The following is a 20333-nucleotide window of genomic DNA, read 5'->3' as shown; positions in this document are numbered from 1 at the left end:
CTAGGGAACTTGACAAGATTGATTAACAATTATGTCTTAGAAATTTAGGTTTGCTAGTTATCTAAAACCAAGTATGACAGATGTGGCTTAAAGAACCAGCTTATCAATAAAGGAATGAACTGCCTCATATGGGCCTGCGCACCCAGAACAAGCCTCAGCCCACAAGCATTCTGACAGAAGAGCCAGCTTTCTTTTCTCAGTGTGGTGGGCTTTTTCTGCAGTTCTTTTTGAAACAATGTTAAGGGGAAAGCTTTGTCAAAATTCTAATTGCTGTGTCTCTCTGCAATGTTAGATCTAACAATGAATTTCATAGTTCTTATGTTCCTTATAGATCTCAGCCTTCACTTCATATTCCTGGAATTGAGTATGAAGATCCTGAAGTTAGTGGAAGGAATCGCTGGAAGTATTTTGAACGGTGGGAACTGACTAGAGTTTATCATGTTAATGTCCTAATGCACTGGTAGTGTTATCAAATGCACAATGGTTGCCAAAGATACACGAGAAAGGCAAATTATGCCTCTCATATTCTCAAAGCATCAAAAAGATAACACCTCTTCCCTTCAAAATGTGTTGCTCATTGTTGGTTTGCAAGTAGACGTTCACCTACCTTGATATGCATTAAACAGCAGAGATATTAAGTTAGCTATGCTAATATATAAAATGAGAGCAATTTGTATGTAATAACAATAATATTATAATAAAACTTTATTTATATACCGTTCCATCTCCCCAAGGGGACTCTCCCAGGAACATCACAAAACATACAAAGTAAGAAACAACATAACCATAAGATTAACAAAACAAAATATGAGCATAAAAATTGTCGCCATAACACCCATATATTAAAAGTTATCCTGCCTGTTCAAGGAATTTAACAATTTTAAAAGGCCGGGCCAAGATTTGTGCAAGCCCAAAATTCTAGAGGCTATTACACTGGCCAACACACATTTTGGTGCCTCAAATGTTGGCCCTGTTTCTGGGTATATTTGACCTGCTAATGACAAGAATTGCACTAATTGTATTGTCGAAGGCTTTCATGGCCGGAATCACTGGGTTGTTGTAGGTTTTTCCGGGCTATATGGCCATGTTCTAGAGGCATTTTCTCCTGACGTTTCGCCTGCATCTATGTGGTGCATGACCTCACTACCTCTGAGGATGCTTGCCATAGATGCAGGCGAAATGTCAGGAGAAAATGCCTCTAGAACATGGCCATATAACCCGGAAAAACTTACAACAACCCATTGCACTAATTCTCCCCTATCAGCTCTAATTTTTGAAATACAGAACATAGGCTATCTCCCAGTTATCATCTGTTTGCCCATAGAAAATTATAATAACCATATCTTAGAAACTAAAGATGATGCGGCCTCTCCAATGCCATTCTCTGAACCAGTGCCCCAAATAATCCAAAGAGGCCTAAAACAGAAATAATGATTTTTGCTGGTCTGTGTTATTTATGGTAAGAGTATGAAACCTTGACCATTTTCTGACCTCACAGAGAGAGCTACGTATTAACATTATTGGCAAAAAATCTGCAGAAGATCCCACTTGTTTGCATTTCCTGGCCTGTTTAGGGAGAAAGCACATTGACCAGTTTCTCCCAGACTAGCAGTTTCCCTTTTTGGGGTGTCCCCATCAGTGTATTTTTAGAGTGGAAGTCTAAGAAATTTGATCAAAGGCTACTAAAGTGGACTTGGAGACTAATGAGAGGACCCCACCCTTATATCAATACATCTTAATGGTGTTTTAAACAAAATCTTAGAAGAGTGTCAATGGTTTGTGAAGTTGCTGCTGAAAAGAAGGCATGTAGTCTACTTGTTAACAAACATATTGTCTTCCAGTAACGAATGAAATACATTGTCTTTTTTGTTTCCTGAGTCATCCCTAATATATTCTGTCTTTTCAGGCCTTTTCTACCATTTCATAAACCAATTCCACTGAATGTTGTCTACGCCATGTCAAAGTAAGTAGTGACATGCTCCCTAATTATACTCAGTTAACAGGCTATTTCATGATTTCTTAGAGAAATATTTTCTTCATTTTCTAATCTTTTATATGTTCATTCCAAAACCATTTATTTCTTGAAAAATCCAGGAAACAGACCATCACCAAGATGATAAGGGGAGCTACTGAGTGTAGAGAGGCACACTCAGACCACCTGAGCTGTGTGAATCAGTGTGCCTGTCCATATTGCTCTGGGTGAAGGGGAGGAGAAAACTATGATCTGTCAAATCTTATGGCATTCCTTTCGCATATTGGGATAGAACATACTTAATACTTGCTAAACTTGCAGATCATAAATGTGAAATATATATATAGGAAAAAAATCTGCACACAGAAATTGAAAAAGGCCAGCTATTAAAAGCCCTTAATACCCAGATATTTCTGCATGAGTGATCACCCTCCAAATTTGCTGGTGAATTAGCCATGATAAGAACAGCTTACTATATATGTCTTTATTATTATTTATTATTTATTTATTATTACACTTGTATACCGCTAATATCTCAGCCTAAGTCGGCTACTCATTGCAGTTTACAACATCTAAAAACAACAATATTCAATTTAAAAACATAAAAAAACACATATAAAATACAGAATTATTGGGCCACCAATAACAATCCAAATGCATCTTGTAACTGGAATCACAATCCAAATTCGTCATCTGTAATTACCAATCCTTAATCGTCAAAATTCGTTTCGTCGGATTATCCGAATGCTTGTTCAAACATCCATGTCTTTAGTTTTTTCCGAAACGCTTTGAATCAGTGAGGTCATTGTACAAGAGTAGGCTTGTAGCTTCTTTACTAATTTTAACAACATTTTTTTCTACTAGTCATTGTACTTGAGATATCTGTAAATCGTAGAATCACAGAGTTGGAGGAGACCACATGGACCATATTGCAAGCTGCAGCCATCCGGGGCGCCCAGGGTATGGAAAAAAGAGATAGAGTGGCTCTGGGCCCAGAAAATCACCCCTCTTTTACCTGTCTGGCCCGCCCTTGTATCCTATTACCATACCTCCTCCTCTGCCTCTCAGATATTGCTCCTGAAGACTGCAGTGAAGCAGCGCAGGTACGCATGTGCAAGATCTGAGAGGCAGAGAAGGAGGTACAGTAATAGGAAAATTACCATATTGAAATCAAATCTGATGGGTTTTTTAAAATTTTTATTTGGTGTGCGTTGGAAGAGGGGTAGTCTTATACAGCAAATATATCCCAAACTCTATATTTTAACTGGAAAAGTTGGTGTCGTCTTATATACCCAGTCGTCTTATATGCCGGAATATACGGTATATACAATATATTATACTACATTATATTATATTATTAGCATAGCACAGGAGACAAGGTGGTACTGTCTTCTGGCCCCCTCTCTCTTCAGTCTGGCCCAGAACAGCAGTTGGTGCTGGGGGGAGGGGTCCCCAATTGATGACATAATTGTCAAAATAGTGAAAGAGGCAGAATGGTGTAACATTGGAAAGATTGTGGAATGTCATCGTCAGGACTGAATGCCATGATCAACCAGAGGTCAATGTGCCTTTTCCAGAGGTCAATGTGCCTTTTTTAAAATGAAGGCAACAAATCAACCCAATTGCTTGATCTACTTCTAGCAGTCCAAGAACTTGTCTGGAAACAACAAATACAGTGAGTCAGGAAGATTGAGGATTAGTGCAAATAATGTATAACAAAGAAGTCAGGGGTTGAGGACATGGAACATTCGAAAAGTTGAGTCTATGGCAGGGGTCCTCAAACTAAGGTCCGAGGGCCTGATGCAGCCCCCCAAGGTAATTTACCTGGCCCTCGCTCAAGGTCAACCTAAGTTTGAAACAACTTGAAAGCACACAACAACAACAACAACAACAATCCTATGTCATCAGCCAAAAGCAGGTCCACACTTCCCATTGAAATACTAATACGTTTATATTTGTTAAAATAGTTCTTCATTTTAATTATTGTATTGTTTTTAAGTGGTTGTTTTTTTTTTGGGGGGGGGGTTGCACTACAAATAAGACATGTGCAGTGTCCATAGGAATCCATTCATGCTTTTTTCAAATTATCATCCGGCCCTCCAACAGTTTGAGGGACTGTGACCTGGCCCTCTGTTTAAAAAGTTTGAGAACACCTGGTCTATGGTGTTGACAGAAATGTTAAAAGAAATAAGGGAGACTGCTTCTAACAGGGTCACTTTGTTAATAGAATGCAACCTATTGCAGGGGTAAGCAGCAGGTTAGAGAAGACTTGAGGATTAACACAGTCAGTCAGCCTTATATTTTAGCAAAATCAAATCAAGAAATTAACTATGAGTGATGAGAGGAGATTCAGTATAATAGGAATGATTTATAGAGCAGTTACAAATTTCAGAACTGTTGTCAGAGAAAAATATGTATAACTACAGGTTGCTGCTGGAATGAATCACAGCTGAAGACCAAAGGCAGGGGTGCAACTAAACTAATGAGGGAATTGTATTGTCGAAAGCTTTCATGGCCGGAATCACTGGGTTGTTGTAGGTTTTTTTCGGGCTGTATGGCCATGGTCTAGAGCAGGGGTCCTCAAACTAAGGCCCGGGGGCCGGATACGGCCCTCCAAGGTCATTTACCCGGCCCTCACTCAGGGTCAACCTAAGTCTGAAACTACTTGAAAACACACAACAAAATAACAATCCTATCTCAAAAGCACGTCCACACTTCCCATTGAAATACTAATAAGTTTATATTTATTAAAAATGTCCTTTATTTTAATTATTGTATTGTTATTGTTTTTTGCACTACAAATAAGATATGTGCAGTGTGCATAGGAATTTATTCATGTTTTTTTCAAATTATAATCCGGCCCTCCAATAAGTTTGAGGGACTGTGACCTGGCCCTCTGTTTAAAAAGTTTGAGGACCCCTGGTCTAGAGGCATTCTCTCCTGACGTTTCACCTGCATCTATGGCAAGCATCCTCAGAGGTAGTGAGGTCTGTTGGAACTAGGAAAAAGGGTTTATATATCTGTGGAATGACCAGGGTGAGACCAAGGACTCCTGTCTGCTGGAGCTAGGTGTGAATGTTTCAACTGACCACCTTGATTAGCATACAATCTGCAGCCCCCCAAGTGCTTTGGGTTTCAGCTCCCCAGAGTACCCAACCAGTGAACTAACTGTCTAGGGCTTTTGGGAGTTGGAGGCCCAAACAATGAGAGGGCTACAGGTTGAAGAGGCCTGGCTCAGATGACAATAATTTATTTTTTAGTCAAAACAACAATGTTTGATTCACACTTGATTTTTCCAGGCCAGAGTTGTATGAGAGTCAAGCAGAAACTGGGGACAAACCTGCTTACCTCATTTCACGATCAGTTGGCACACAGACGGATTACCGGGATGGTGAAGCTCAGACAGATCCCTACAGCCCTGAGTATGTGGTGCCTTCTGGCTCAATTCCTGAATTACTGACCCTTGCCACACTGACCTGGGGTGAGTGGAGGGAGCACTGATGGTTATATCAAGTGAATTTCCTGTACAGCAAAGTTTAGATTTGTTCCCCTACTACCAGGCCTGTAGCAGAAAAGAAATTCAAGTGGTGGTGGTGGTGGGGGGGGGGGGGGGGGTGTTGATACATTTTTTAGTGAATCATGAAGAGTAGGCCCATAACACAAAACGATTTAATTTATATGATTCATTCTATATTTTATATAGATTTAATTAAATCTAATTTCTATTTTAGTTACAAAGTTCCAAGTTTTAAAAAACGGAAAATGACTCTTAATTGGTAATTTATAGTTACAAAAGTGAAAACACTTGAAAACTGTGCCAATACGCTTTGAAAGAAATCAGACTCCATCGATAAACTTCGGTAGACACTCAAAAGTGCAAGTCCAGCCAGTCTTTTTTACCTCATTGTTCTGAGGTACTCATATCCAAAGTTTAATCTGCCAAAACAGAGAAACACTGCTGCATTGCATCTTTCAACAATTTTTGAACTATCTTGTCACCACAAATGTTCATTAGTTGCCATGGACCGATCACTACCTGGTCAGATTTAGACTCACTGCACCCCCTAACCTCCGCAGGGGTGGGGGACCCATTAAGCTGGTCCACCCCAAGAGGCTTATGGATCCAGCTGGATTCCTGATGACTCTTGGGGAGTTTCCTTCACAATGAAAGTTTATTTCAAAAAAGTAAATTTATTTTCAGAAAGTACATACTTCACTCTATTTTTCTATATAGTTGCCAAGTTTATTCAAACACGTATCATACCTCTAAACCAATTTTAAAATACCCTCTTCATAAAAACTTGCCGCCTGCTCCGATAACCAAATTGTCTGTAATCAAAGAAGGGCGACCGGAGCAGTCCTCATCATGGACGTTGTCACGGCCATCTTTGAATTGTCGTACCCACTTATGCACTTTGCTTTCACTCATAACAGTATCACCGTACACTTCACAAATCTGTCAATGAATTTCTGCAGCAGGCAGGTTCCTTGCTGACAAAAACCGTATCACTGAGCAAACCTTACATGCGGCGGGTGAGTTGATAGTCTTAAACATTTTTAAAACACAGAACAGAACCGTATAGGTTAGCTACAGAGCGGAAACTGAGCACAGTTGTTCCTGAGGCATGCCGGTACACAACACATGCGCTCATTGCGGTATGTGCGCGAACTACTAGTGTCTACAACAAAACGGATCTTACTTAAAAAATACCCCTCGTATTTAAGTACTCATCTGACGTCAAAACATTTTGCAGTGGTTACCCTTTCCCATCTCAGTATAAAGATTCGTAGTGTCCAAACTGGCAAGGTTGTTTTGGACCTGAAACCAGAATAAAAGTCTGAAAGTGCCTCTTCCTGGAAATAAAAATGAAGTGAAACTAATAAATAACTAGCTTGTTGCAGCCCTTTCATGAGCCTCAAACTAGTTGCTTATGAACTTTAAACGTGAAATGAGACAAAAGTTAGGGACTCCTGCTTCACTATCTTCAGAATCCCAACTATAATCAATAGTCTGTTTGCATACACAAAGACAACCTGCTCCAGTTGTGCTTTCTCAGTCTCTCTGAAACGACAAAAAGACAACTTCTTAGTATGGCCCCTCCAAGAATGAGGACATCAACACCTGGGTCATGCCTCCACCCAGCTGAGTGGGCAACAGCCATGCTGTTGTGTGAGCTGGAAGGCACTCTGGGCCTGGGTTTCTTGTAGACAGCAGACTGATGGATGGCAGAGATGCCAACTCCATCACACTCTCCCATCTGCCTTTTGAACACCTAGCTTGGGCCAACCCAGCAAACTGGAAGAAACAGCATTAATTTCAGTGTCACCTCAACCACCTATATAGTCTGGGATGAGGAAAAGCACTAGGACATGGAAATAACGGCTAACCAGCCCATTTCCTTTATTGACCATTTTCAGAAGGAGGAATCTTGAGCCTTCTGATAATTACTCTAATGAGAGTTATCACATTACTGTTTTAGATGCATTTGAAAAATGAAAGATTTTCAGAAGCTGTTTCAAGGAATAGACCTTGACCTTGATAGGTTTCCTAAAAAGAAGATATGTCTCCCTCACGAACTTCTATTTTTTCTTGTTTTTTGAAGGGCGGGGCCTTCCAGCAACCCAGGCAGAGGTGGAGGTGATTGAACGTGCCCGAGAGAAACGTGCCTGGGAGGCAACCCTACCACCTCTGAATGATGCAGCGCACATTGCAAAAAGGAGACGGATGATGGACGAAATGGAGAGGAAAGAGTGGGCCTTCCGTGAGGAAGAAATAGAAGAGTATGTGCTTTATTTTCTTTGGAAATAAATCTATATGTGTCTTAAAAGCTGTGTTCCAACTTCTAATTATGCAACAAGAAGCAATCTTTCAAACTACTATTTATGAACCATTTCAGAGATTATAGAGCAGGCCTGCACAACATATGACCCACAGGCCAGATGCGGCCCACAAAGGCTTTCTTGCAGCCTGCAAAGTAAAGGCCAGCCCCTTTGCCAGCCTCCCACCATTCCCATGAGGCTGGCAAACAAGCAAGGCTTCAATTTGTCTCTTGGCCTTTTTTTTTAAAAAAAAAATCTTTATTGAGGTTTTCTTAAAATGTACAGATAAGTTAAAAGCTTCCAAAAGGAAAAAAAAAAGAGAGAGAGAACACTTCTAGAAGAAGAAGAAAAAGAAAGAAAACAAAAGAGAAGAAAGGAAAAGGGGAAAAAAGAAAAAAAAGAAAAATACAGGAACCAAAAGGATGAAAGTTTTGTCTTCCGAAAATCTTCTGTTTGGTGTTATTTGTAGAGTCTCTTTGCTACTTTGATTTCTCCTTTTCTTTCCCTAATTTTATTGAGTTTCAGTCTTTGTTTATCTTTTTCAAATCATCGTCTCTTTTTTCTTTTTTCTTAAATATTCAGTAACTTCTCGCCAATCCGTTTCTTTTCTTCCAATTTCTTTATTTTTCAGTAGTAGAAAGGTAAGTCTGTCTAGATTGCTGATATCTAGCATTTTTATTATCCAGTCATCTTCTTCCGGCGTTTCTGCTTGCTTCCACTTTTTGGCATAGCACATTCTCGTAGCTGTTAGCGCTAGAAACAATATTTTGTCTTTATCTTTTTCTAGGTTCTTATCATACATTCCTAACAAGAATAGCTCAGGTTTCATTGGGATTTTTAATTTTAACATACTTTGTATTTCTTTTTGTACCTTCCTCCAATAGGCTTTCGCTTTATCACAACTCCACCACATGTGGAAGAAAGAGCCTTCTTTCTTCTTACACTTCCAGCATGTCGTACTCGTGTTGTTATATATTTTGCCTAGTTTTTTCGGGGTCAAATACCACCTTTGTGACATTTTGACCCAATTTTCTCTTAGTTCTGAGGCATATGTGTATTTTAGTCTCTTTTTCCAGATTTCATTCCATTCAGTTTGTCTGATGTTTCTTCTTATATTTGTCTCTTGGCCTTTTTGCTACTCCTTAGGCAGGTAAGCAACTGAAAGGGCCGACCAGCGAAGATAATAGAAATGAAATGTTTTTATTATTCAGTGTCAGTCAATAGTACTGAGAGAAGAAGTTTGTCTGCACCTTTCTCTGAGGCAGAGAGTTTAACTTAAGACTGAGAGCGTGTGACTCACTCAAGACAACCATTAATAACTAGATTATGTGTCTGGCATTGTCCAGGTGTGCATTTTCTAATGCTAATTATTAAAAATTCTCATTGTAAGCATTATAATTTTATGATTATTAAGTGGTACAAGCTTGAATGCATTTTTCAAGTTTTCTTACTGTTTATATTTAGTTAATCAGCAAAGTAATTTTCCCATTAATGTGATTTCATAATAAATAAAAAAATGACATAATCCGTGTGATTGATTTATATTCATTGAAACTTCCATTTTTCTAATATGGTTTATTTGCATGAATAGTTTATTCATAAATATAGCTTTATTTAGAAAGTTAGATGCTAAAAACCTATCTGCAGCCCAAAGACACAGATAGGTTTTAATTTTGGCCCTTTACTACTAACAAGTTGTGCAGGCCCACTTTAGAGGGAAGATGACTTCTGTGGGCTATAATCTTAATACTTCCTTGGGACTCCCAAGTTGGGAGTGAGATGTATTTTTTAATAAAACATTATGGGCATTATTATAGAATGGTATAAAATATGTATACTGTAGGCCCCAACCTTTTATGGGGATTCAGAGCATAGGACCATAGCAAAAGTGGAAAAAACTGCAAATTAGAGAATGCTGGTTTTTTTCCTGAAAGAAAAACTCACGGTCCTCACAGTGACTCTATGGCCAGCCTCTGCTAGAAGTGTTCTCCCTAGGAATTTCTAGTTTCTTCTGTTTGACTCCAAGGTCAGGTTCCAAAAGAGATGTTGTGCTTGAGAGCCTAAAGATTCCAGGGGAGAACCTATTAATCTAATTTGTGAATAATCAGATCTGCAATAGTTAAATATGCAAATGTGGAGGGCCAGTTGCAATAAATATTAATGAAACAGAGACTGTTAGATCTGCATGATTGCTTTTTTTGTTTAGTTTTTAAAGAAATACCAGTACTTATCATGGGCTGAAAGATGACAGTTATTTTTGGGATCTGATTGACATTATTCTCTATTATTGTAATGTTCTTTTTTTGAAGATTGCAAGAAGTTAGACTAGAACTTCTAAAGGCCCTACTGAGAAATCGGGAAGAGAATCGCAGTGAACTAAACGTCAGTCGCTTAGATACTCAGTGGTTTAAGCTCATGCGAGAAAAAGAAGAGAAAGTGAAAAGGATTCAACATGAACACATAAAGGGTAATATGGCTGATTAAATATAGATCTGGTTTCCCAAACTACTAAAGGCAACCTTAGGGGTTTGTTTGTTTTTTGGTTGTGTCAGGAGCGACTTGAGAAACTGCAAGTCGCTTCTGGTGTCAGAGAATTGGCCGTCTGCAAGGACGTTGCCCAGGGGACGCCTGAATGTTTTGATGTTTTTACCATCCTTGTGGGAGGCTTCTCTCATGTCCCCGCATGAGGAGCTGGAGCTGATAGAGGGAGCTCATCTGCACTCTCCCCGGATTCGAACCTGCGACCTGTCGGTCTTCAGTCTTGCCTGCCCACTGCGCCTCCGGGGGCTCCTTAGGTTAGAGTGAATGTAACCTTAGGTTACAGTGAATGGTTAACAAGTTATCTGAAACATTGGCCTTTCCTAAGAGGCCTGAAAGTTTGACATTTTCATTTAGAATTGATATACATCTTGTCTAACATTGCCTTCTAGCAATCAGAAGAATAATAGCTAAAAGCAAAAATGTGGAAGGAAAATTGGAGAGAAGGAATATCATCAAGGACTACACAGAATATGACTCACAGCCTTATGCTCCTCTTTCAAGGATTGGTTACTTTCCAGATAACCATGCAGACCGTTACGTTGTGAAGAACCCATTTCTTAATACCTATGAAGGTAAATCATGTCGTACAGCACCATTATGACCCAGGACTCATGAGATAGGGAGAGAATTGTCTTCAGTTCCATATACCTCTCTTTCACATGCGTCTTCCATTGAAATCTGTGGAAATGCTGTTATGGTTGAAAGAGCTTTGTTGGATTTCCTCTCCCTAACCAGGCCTGATTGACTCAAGATACTTAATTCTGTTAAATCACAGTGAAAATATTCCAGTATCTGCTCTCCTCCACCCACCTGGCTTCCATTCTGCCTTTCTTAGGATTACTTGAACTGGAGGCATCTTTTCCTGACTCTGTTACCCAGCCTCGAACAGAAGCTCCAAAACCCAAGAGCACCACTACTAAGGATGGGTTTATTAAGCGGTCTGCTAGATATGAGATGGATCTGGCAGAGGTTTACCAGGTATTCAGCCTCTGGGGGGCCATTTCAGTGTCAACTTAAGAAATATATCCAAAAAGTTTTATGGTTGCCTTCAAAGACCTGGTTTCTAATTATAAGACAGTAAATGTAAATACAGGGTGAGGCAGCATAACTTCCTTTTTTTAAAAACGTGCGCCATTCAGTCGGTTGAAGACATAGCGGAGCGCCTCGTTCAAGAGGCGGGAGTATAAAGTTTTGTCCTGACACAGTTCAGTCACCATCATGCGTTGGAACAGTGAGGAGCGTGCTTTTGCTGTTGAGGCCTACTTTTCGAGTGGATTTGAAGTGGCCGGTCCACTCTCCAGATTTGGCCCCTTGTGATTTTTTCTATGGGTTTTTTTAAATCCCGTGTCTATGTGAACTTGCCACAGAATAAAACTCCTTGCAGAGTATGTTGCTCAACAAAGACTAGCTGATCCACCCCTCCAGAAGACTGTTGGTGAATTTCTCATCTCAAAAGTTGAGCTTTTTTTGATAATTTGAACCCAACCGCCTGACGAAGGCTCTTGTGAGTCGAAACCGGTTGCTGGTTGGAGTCAATTCATGTGACTACTGGAGTCTGCTCATATGTAATAAAGAACATGACACAAAGACTTTGTTTTATACTTCAAGAGAAGAACCAGTTGAATGTGAATGTGGGAGTCCTGTTTTTATATATATATATGTATTTGTAATATATACATTGAGTCAATTTAGTTATTTTCATGTTACCACAATCAGTGGATTTTGGTCTCTACAGTTTTAGGGGAACCCATTTTTCTTTTTGGTAAGTCATGAGAAATGCCAGAAATCGGTTTACTCATTGTATGGAGAATGGAGAATGGGGAACATCACCTACCCAATTTGATCTTCAAAACTATGTAAAACAAAACTTTAGGTATGCGCCTACATTATAATTTCTTTTTCTGATTCATACAATGGGTTTTATTAAGTTTTGAAAAAAGGAAGTTATGCTGCCTCACCCTGTATTACTCTGGCATTGAAAGCCTCATTTGCCACATAACATAACCTGCTGTGTTTGGACTTAGAAAAGGGATTGGGCTGTAGCTTGAGAAAGGGAAAAAGTGCTTCATTCGCATACCTGTTTTATATGTCATGTGAAAATTTCTCAGGTGAAACGGGGTCATGAGTAGATAACGTTTAAGAAGCCCTGCTGTAGAAGATCAGGGTAAGAATAGGGAAAAATAGTAAGGTCCAAGTTAGCTGTCCCTAACTTTCTTTCCAGATCTTGCAAGACAGGAAGAATAAAATCAAGGAGCCACCCAAGCCACTTCGTTTCCTTCAGAAAAAAACCAAGTTAGTTGATCGTCCTCCCACTCCAACACTGGAAATGCCTTCACCAGTAAGTGCAATAGTCCTGACTCTTTGTCAGGTCTTGGCATATTTTCAAATTGGGTTGTAGCTGTTTGTCCATTTTGACCACGAACAAATGAGGATCAGAAAGGCAATAGATAGGCTGGTGACCCATATCAACCAGACAAGGCCAAAAAACAGCCAGAGTCAAGTTTGTTCATGTTTCAGAGTATCAGTAGAGGGCTGGAGGGACCAGAAGCAAATACAGGATCAAAGTCATTTGGAAAGTCAACTGACAGTATCCATGAAGAGAGGGCATTAACTCCCTTGAAGGGATTTTTTCCCCCAAAGGCCCAATCTGCATGTCTTCCTGAGAAGCTTACAATCTGTGGGCACAGGAAATCAACCATTGGAACTTTTGTAGACTGGCTTTGAAGCCCTGCAGCTGGGGTGTCAAACTCACTTTCATTTGGGGCCACATCAGCCTTATAGTTGCCTTCAAAGGGCCATTGAATCCATGGACAGAGAATCCATGGATACAGAGGGCCAACTATAATTTCTTTACATTGTGGTCAATGCTCTTTATTTTTCACCCAGTTTGGGTCCCCAGATGTTAATGAATAACAGTTCCATGTATTGTCAAAGGCTTTCATGGCCGGAATCACTGGGTTGTTGTAGGTTTTTTCGGGCTGTAAGGCCAAGGTCTAGAGGCATTCTCCCCTGACGTTTCGCCTGCATCTATGGCAAGCATCCTCAGAGGTAGTGAGGTCTGTTGGAACTAGGAAAAAGGGTTTATATATCTGTGGAATGACCAGGACTCTTGTCTGCTGGAGCTGGGTGTGAATGTTTCAACTGACCACCTTGATTAGCATACAATGGGCTGACTGTGCCTGGAGCAAACTTTTGTTGAGAGGTAATTAGATGTCCCTGCCTGCTTCCTCTCTGTTGTGTTGTTGCAATTTTAGAGTTTTTTAATACGGGTAGCCAGATTTTGTTCATTTTCATGTTTTCCCCCTTTCTGTTGAAATTGCCCACATGCTTGTGTATTTCAATGGCTTCTCTGTGTAGTCTGACATGGTGGTTGTGAGAGTGGTACAGCATTTCTGTGTTCTCAAATAAAATGCTGTGTCCAGGTTGGTTCATCAGGTGCTCTGCTATGGCTGATTTCTCTGGTTGAAGTAATCTGCAGGGCCTTTCATGTTCCTTGATTCGTGTTTGGGCAATGCTGCGTTTGGTGGTCCCTATGTAGACTTGTCCACAGCTGCATGGTACACACACAGTAGACTCCTGCAGAAGTGAGAGGATCCCTCTTGTCCTTTGCTGAACGTAGCATTTGCTGGATTTTCTTGGTGGGTCTGTAGATAGTTTGTTGTGTTTCGTCATCAGCTTCCGTATGCGGTCAGTGGTTCCTTTGATGTATGGCAAGAACACTTTTCCTCTGGGTGGATCTTCGTCTTTATTCTCGTGGCTTGTTCTTGGTCTTGCAGCTCTTCTGATGTCTGAGGTGGAGTATCCATTAGGCCAGTTGAGGTGGTTCAGTTCATCTTGGAGGAGGTGGGGTTCGCAGGTTCTTTTTGCATGGTCTGCCAAGGCTTTAATGGTGCTTCTTTTTTGACTTGGGTGATGACAGTTCCCATCATTTTTATTATCCGCTATGCAGGTTGGGGGTGATGGGAATTGCAACCCAGCAGCACTTGTGGCTCTGATGTTGGGGAAAGGTTAAAGGACATTTGAAAGTCAGGCTTCCTATCCACAAGCCTTATATCTAAATTCAGATCCCACTATCTCGATTAAACAGAGCAAGCTGCAGCCTTCCATGTTGCTGTATCCTAACTTCCCTCAGCTCTAGTAGTGATGTCTGATAATGATGTAGCTGTAGTCCAATGTCTGAAGCTATAGTCTAGTATCTGGAGGGTCACATAACATAAAGAGAGAGGAGTATTAATGCTGCCAGACCTTAGGTATTGTTATGAAGCGGTGGGCTTCAGCTGGCTAAAGGAGTGGGTCAGATGAGAAAATCAAGCTTTACTCAACCTAGAGCAATATAATGTAAGATTTGGCTGGTATGTGTATTTATGGTATGGAAAAGATTGAATTAATAAAGATTTCCATAGATATTCCATAAGAGCAAGTCTATTAGTGATTTGGAAAAGACATTTATTTGTTTGTTTGTTTGTTTGTTTGTTTGTTTGTTTGCTGTATTTATACCCTACCCTTCTCACTCAGAGGACTCAGAGCAGCTACAAAAAGGGACAGTTGAATGCCACACATACATACATACAATAAAACAAAACATATATCTTAGAACAAAAAAGTTTAAAACATCTCAATCTTAAAACCAATTAATTAACAACAATACAATACAATAAGCCTTTATTGGCATAACATGGCAGAGAGTATAAAAATAGTACACATAATAAAAAAGGGCTTCTCTTTTGCTACACATTCAGTTTGCAGACTTCATTCAGGAATCTTGCCACTGAAAGGCAGCAGCTAAAGTCCTGGCAATTTAAAAGCAAAATCACTTTGTCAGAATCGCTGCGGTTCTTCAGTGAGTCTAAAACTTGTGTTAGCAGACTGGATCTTAGCTCCTGGTAGAGTGGACAGTGCAGGAGAATATGCGGTATGGAGTCTAGCTGTCCTGTGCTGCAGAGGCAGACCCTCTTGTCGCTCGGGAGGCCATTGAGTCTTCCTCTATGGAGTGGTGATGGCATGATGTTAAATCTAGCCAGCATGTAGGCTCTTCTGTAAGAGGGGTTGGTGAGCTCTGTGATGTAAAAGGCTGGATTTCCCTGTGTGTATGGAATTGCCAAGTTAATAGGTGAGCAGGATTTGTTTGCCAAGCTCAACAATTGGTTGTGGTCCCTATCTAGCAGCCTCCTTTTGATGAGGGTAAAAATCTCGGGAAAAGATAGTAGGTCAGGAAATCGCTGTCGTAGCCCAATTCCCCGATCTTTGCTAGGACAGTTGAGCACCATTTGGAGTGGTGGAGTTCGCTCAAGGTGAGTTGAGTCAGAGAGTCTCTGGGACTTTGATAGTGTATAGATAGCCAAGATTTAATGACGATTAGCCAGATAGTAGCCTCAATAGAATATTGCCCAGATTCAAGACAAAGAACTGCATACGGGACACAGTTGGGGGCACCATATAGTTTGTGGAGGAATTTCGAATGAAAAGATCTGATGGCGCTGTTATTGGGGGTTAACCAGATGGGTGCTCCATAGAGAAGTTGTGACATCGCCTTTGCTTTGAAGACTTGCAGAGCTAGGGGGATATATTGATTACCCCTGGAGTGGAAGAACCTCCTGGTCGCACAGCCACTCGATTTGGCCCGGGCCAGTGTATATTTTAAGTGGGTGGACCATGACAAGTTGTTGCTAAACCAGAGACCTAGGTATTTGAAATGTTTTACTTGCTCAATATAGTGGCCCTTTATCTTCCAGACTTGTCTTTTGTTGCTTTTCCCAAACGCCAAGATTTTGGTTTTGTCGTAGTTCACCTGCAGTTCGTTCGCCTCGCAAAAGTCAACAAATTTATGCAGGAGTCTTTTTAAGCCCACATGAGAGAGGGATAATAGGGCTGCGTCATCCGCAAATAGCAAGAGGGGGACATGCTTTGGGCCAATCTTGGGGCTATGCCCGTCAACTTGAGCCAGGGCAGTAGGGAGATCGTGCAAAAAGATGTTGAAGAGGAGTGGGGCTAGTACACACCCTTGTTTGACTCCCTTTTGGACCAGGATCGGGTTTGACAGGCATCCCCTGTGGTCTTTCACCTGGCAGAGGTTTTGGTTGTTCTTAATCAAGAAGAGGAGTCTTGGGTCTATGTTGAGGGCTGCTAGTTTTTCCCACAACTTTTCTCTGTTCACAGAGTCAAATGCCCCCTTCAGGTCCAAGAAGGCCACGTTTAGCTTATTAGGGCAATTTTTTGAGTATTTGTTGGCTAGGTGGGCCAAGATGTGAGTCTGGTCTAATGTTTATTTCCCCTTAGCGAATCCTGCTTGTTCTGGGCCAATTATGTTGTTTTGGTTGACCCATGATTCTAGCTTAGTTTTCAGGAGCTTGGCATACATCTTCCCTATTATGGAGAGCAGGCTAATGGGCCGATAGTTCGTTGGATTCGCTCACTTTACAATGGCTATCAAACCAATTAATTAAAACTACGCAATCCAGAGGCATAATCCAGGACCCATTCCAGTTGTAAATTGCACTATTCCATATTCACTTATTGCACTGAAAATTATTATCCAAAGGCTTGGTCCCACATCCACTTCTTCAATTTCTTTCTGAAGGCCAAGAGAGAGGAGGCTGATCTAATTTCACTGGGGAGGGAGTTCAATTTTTCAATTATCTTTAAATGTTTTTTCTCATATTCTGTATGGTATTAATTCACTTAATAAAAACTTTTAAAAAAGAAATGGAAGATCACATAACATAACATAACGTAACATAGCAGGCCAGATATCCCTGTTATTGGTAAATACTGTATATGTGGAGAGACTTGTGTAGAACAGCTTACACATTTTCTGAAATTTTTGAACTGCAACTCACATCCGCCTGAATTAACACAGTACACAATGACTATGAAAAAGCAAATTACCTGTGCCAATCAGAAATGCTTATCCTCCCAATGTTACAGTATAATCCAGACATGGGCAAACTTCGGCCCTCCAGCTGCTTTGAACTTCAACTCCCACAATTCTTAACAGCTTACCTTGAATGGTTTTTACTTTCCTTTCCCGTAGCTTTGTGACAAGGGGGGGCTATAATATAAACTAGCTTGACTGGTATATAGGTGTTAAAGTCTCAGTGCAAAATGTGAGTTGTACCATTAAGAAATCTAGATGATCTTTATACAGATGTTTTTACTTTCCCCCAAATACCTTCCTATTTTTTAAAAAAAAAATCAGTTGACTATAACACATCCTTTTGTTGTATTTCTCAGATAGAAGAAGAGAGAGAACTTGCTGTGATTACACTACAGAGATTAATTCGCGGCAGAGCTTTCCAAAACATGGTACGCCTCTGTGTGTCTGTGTCAGTATTTCCTGTAGTGTCCAGCTATCTAATGGCAAGTCCTTGCCCAGGCATCCTGAAATACAGGAAAAATTCCTACCAGTGCCCCAGGAATATGCCAAATAAATTGGAGAGATTTCTCATTACTGAGAATGTATATTGGTTAAAGGTCTCACAAACAACCCTGGGAACACATTTTCCCCACTGTAGCTAATGTCGAAATTGAAGACCCATCTCTCTGCTTTTATACAAGTTTGCTGCTTGTTTTCTTGTTGTAAAATACAATAATTTATATGATTAATTCTTATACAGCACTGCTTCTTATGGGTCCAGACCCAAATGGGATCATGAAAATTTTGGCAACAGTTAAAGGTTTCTGAATGCTAGCTCTTTACACAAATCTGTTAGTAGCAACACACAGTGTTTACAGTGGACTCTGCAGAAAATGTTTCAACTGTACTCCACCAAAGGGAAAATCAGCCTGTGTAACAAGCCTTGCAAATGCTGGTTTCTTATCAGTAAATCTATATAAATAACAATGTAATGTTTGTTTGTGGGATTAACAGAACTCAAAAACCACTGGGGGAATTGACACCAAATTTGGACACGATACAACGAACAACCCAGTGTATGTCCTTCACTCAAAAAAAAACCCGAAAACAAAAAGCAGAAAGGACTTCTAAACTGCATGTCCACAAAGGAGGAACTGCATGTCCCATGGCCATGCCCCCTCCTCCTCGTGGGGAAACAGCCGGCCGTTAAAGCATGAGGAGCCAAGCGCGCGTGCACAGCCACACACACAAACGAGAGTTGGCACCAGTGGAGGTGGAGGCTTGCTGCATGGAGCCCCTTCTCTTTCCCTACTATGTCAGGAGGGCGATCTCCTCCTTCTCCTCCTTTCCCTGTTGGAAGAGGAAGGGGCGGATGAGTGGCAGGGGCAGAGCCCTCAGGCAAGGAAGAAGGGGAGGAGTAGGAGGAGGAGGCGAGGAAGGTCGACAGTGCTTGAGTGAAGGACATTCCTTCTCTCCCTCACTCCCTTCCTTTCTTTCCTCCCTCTCCTTCCTTCCTTCCTTCCTTCCTTCCTTCCTTCCTTCCTCCCTCCCTCCCTCCCTTTCCTTTTCTTCCTCCCTTCTTCTTTTCCTTCTTTCCCTCCTTCCCTTCCTTCCTGTCCCTCCCTCCTTCTTCCTTTCCTTCTTTTCCTCCCTCCCTCCCTTCCTTTCCTCCTTCTTTCCCTTTCTTTATTTCCTTCCCCTTCATTTCCTTCCCTCCCTCCTTTCTTCATCCCCTCCTTCCTTTCCCTCCTTTCTTCCTTCTTTCTTCATTCTCCTTCCTTCTTTCCTTCCTGTCCCTCCTTCTTTCTTTTCCTTCCTTCCTTCCTTTCTTTCCTTCCTTCCCTCCCTTTCTCTTTTCTTTCTTCCTGTCCCTCCTTGCTTCCTTCTTCCTTTCCTTCTTTCTATGTAAGATATAAATACAATATTAAATGGGATAGTCAAGAAGTAACGAGAGAAGGAGGGAAAGAGGGAAGGAATGAAGGAGGGAAATGGAGAAGGAAAAAGGAGAGAAGGAAGGAGGGAAGGAAGGAAAGAAAGGTAGAAAAGCAAGGAAGGATAGAAGGAAATAAAAAGTGAAAGGAAAAAGTGAGGGAAGGAAGGAGAGAAGGAACAAAAGATAGGGAAGGAAGGAAAGAAGGAAGGAGAGAAGGAAGGATGTAATCAAACAGCAAAGAAAAGGGAGGAAAAAAACAGGTAGAGATGGAAGAAAGAAGAGAAATAGGGAAAGAAAAAGAGGAAAGAGGGAAGGGAGGAGAGAAAGAGAGAGGGAAGGTTGTCCACAGCAATGCATGGCGGGTACAGCTAGTGTATATATATAGCACATGGAAGTGCTCAATAAGCATACTTTTTTAAAATAAAGAAGTTGAAAAATATGGCGGAAGAGAACATTCGGTGTGGTTTTAGTTCTCCCTCATTGATTTCATGTGATCTTCAACCCTTACAAATAGATGTTTGAAGGGAAGGAAAAGCGATTGGAGCTGATCCGGGAGTTGCGTACCACTCATGCACTTCAGGAGGATGGACAACTGCTGAAGAAGGCTGAGAAGCAAGTCACTTTGGCATTACAACGGCAGCGGGATTTGCATGAACACAAGGTAGGTGGGTTGGGGTGGGGAAAATAGAAAGAGATCACAAGTACTTTATTTGGAGCCTGTCTTCTCTAAGAGCTTGTGCAACATAACCTGAAAGTGACAGGAGCCCTTGCCTTGCGTGTATCTCAACCTACCACTTGAAAGAGGAGTCATGTCTTCTTGAAAGGAGATCTCTGTATCAGTGTTGTACAAAAGGTGCTGTTCGGGAGCCTTTTAGTTGTTGCCTTGCATCGCATCATTCACCTAGCAGCCATTCTAGAAGGTGGGCCAGAAAATAAAAACCCAAGATTCAATCCCAGTCTGTTTCAAGCGATTACATTTCCAGTGCCTTGAAAGCAGTTGTGCCTGCTTTTGAGAGGTATATTATGGTCTCAGTGCTGTAGAACCTTTTAGGAACTCATCATAGAGTAGAAGGAGACAGGACCAGTACTATTTTATTTATTTATTTATTTATTTATTTATTAACTTTATTTGTACCCCGCTAACATCTCCCGAAGGACTCGGTGCGGCTTACAAAGGCCAAGGCCCTCAATAAAACAACAACATAACAAATACA

General features: G+C 40.9%; 1 protein-coding gene across 1 annotated transcript in view; it reads left to right on the top strand.

Moving 5' to 3' along the window:
- Positions 1–20333, top strand: part of CFAP91 (cilia and flagella associated protein 91) — a 42797-nt gene that overhangs the window by 5082 nt on the left and 17382 nt on the right. Inside the window, exons 4-13 of the mRNA XM_067464055.1 lie at positions 332–415; positions 1907–1963; positions 5272–5453; positions 7576–7753; positions 10102–10259; positions 10723–10905; positions 11169–11311; positions 12555–12671; positions 17564–17635; positions 19634–19780. Coding sequence (XP_067320156.1) covers positions 332–415; positions 1907–1963; positions 5272–5453; positions 7576–7753; positions 10102–10259; positions 10723–10905; positions 11169–11311; positions 12555–12671; positions 17564–17635; positions 19634–19780 — 1321 coding nt within the window. The remainder of the gene's footprint in view (positions 1–331; positions 416–1906; positions 1964–5271; positions 5454–7575; positions 7754–10101; positions 10260–10722; positions 10906–11168; positions 11312–12554; positions 12672–17563; positions 17636–19633; positions 19781–20333) is intronic.

This window comes from Anolis sagrei, chromosome 2, assembly GCF_037176765.1.
Source record: "Anolis sagrei isolate rAnoSag1 chromosome 2, rAnoSag1.mat, whole genome shotgun sequence".
Taxonomy (NCBI): domain Eukaryota; kingdom Metazoa; phylum Chordata; class Lepidosauria; order Squamata; family Dactyloidae; genus Anolis; species Anolis sagrei.
Note: the sequence above shows the minus strand (reverse complement) of the source record. Positions and strands in the feature narration are given on the sequence as shown.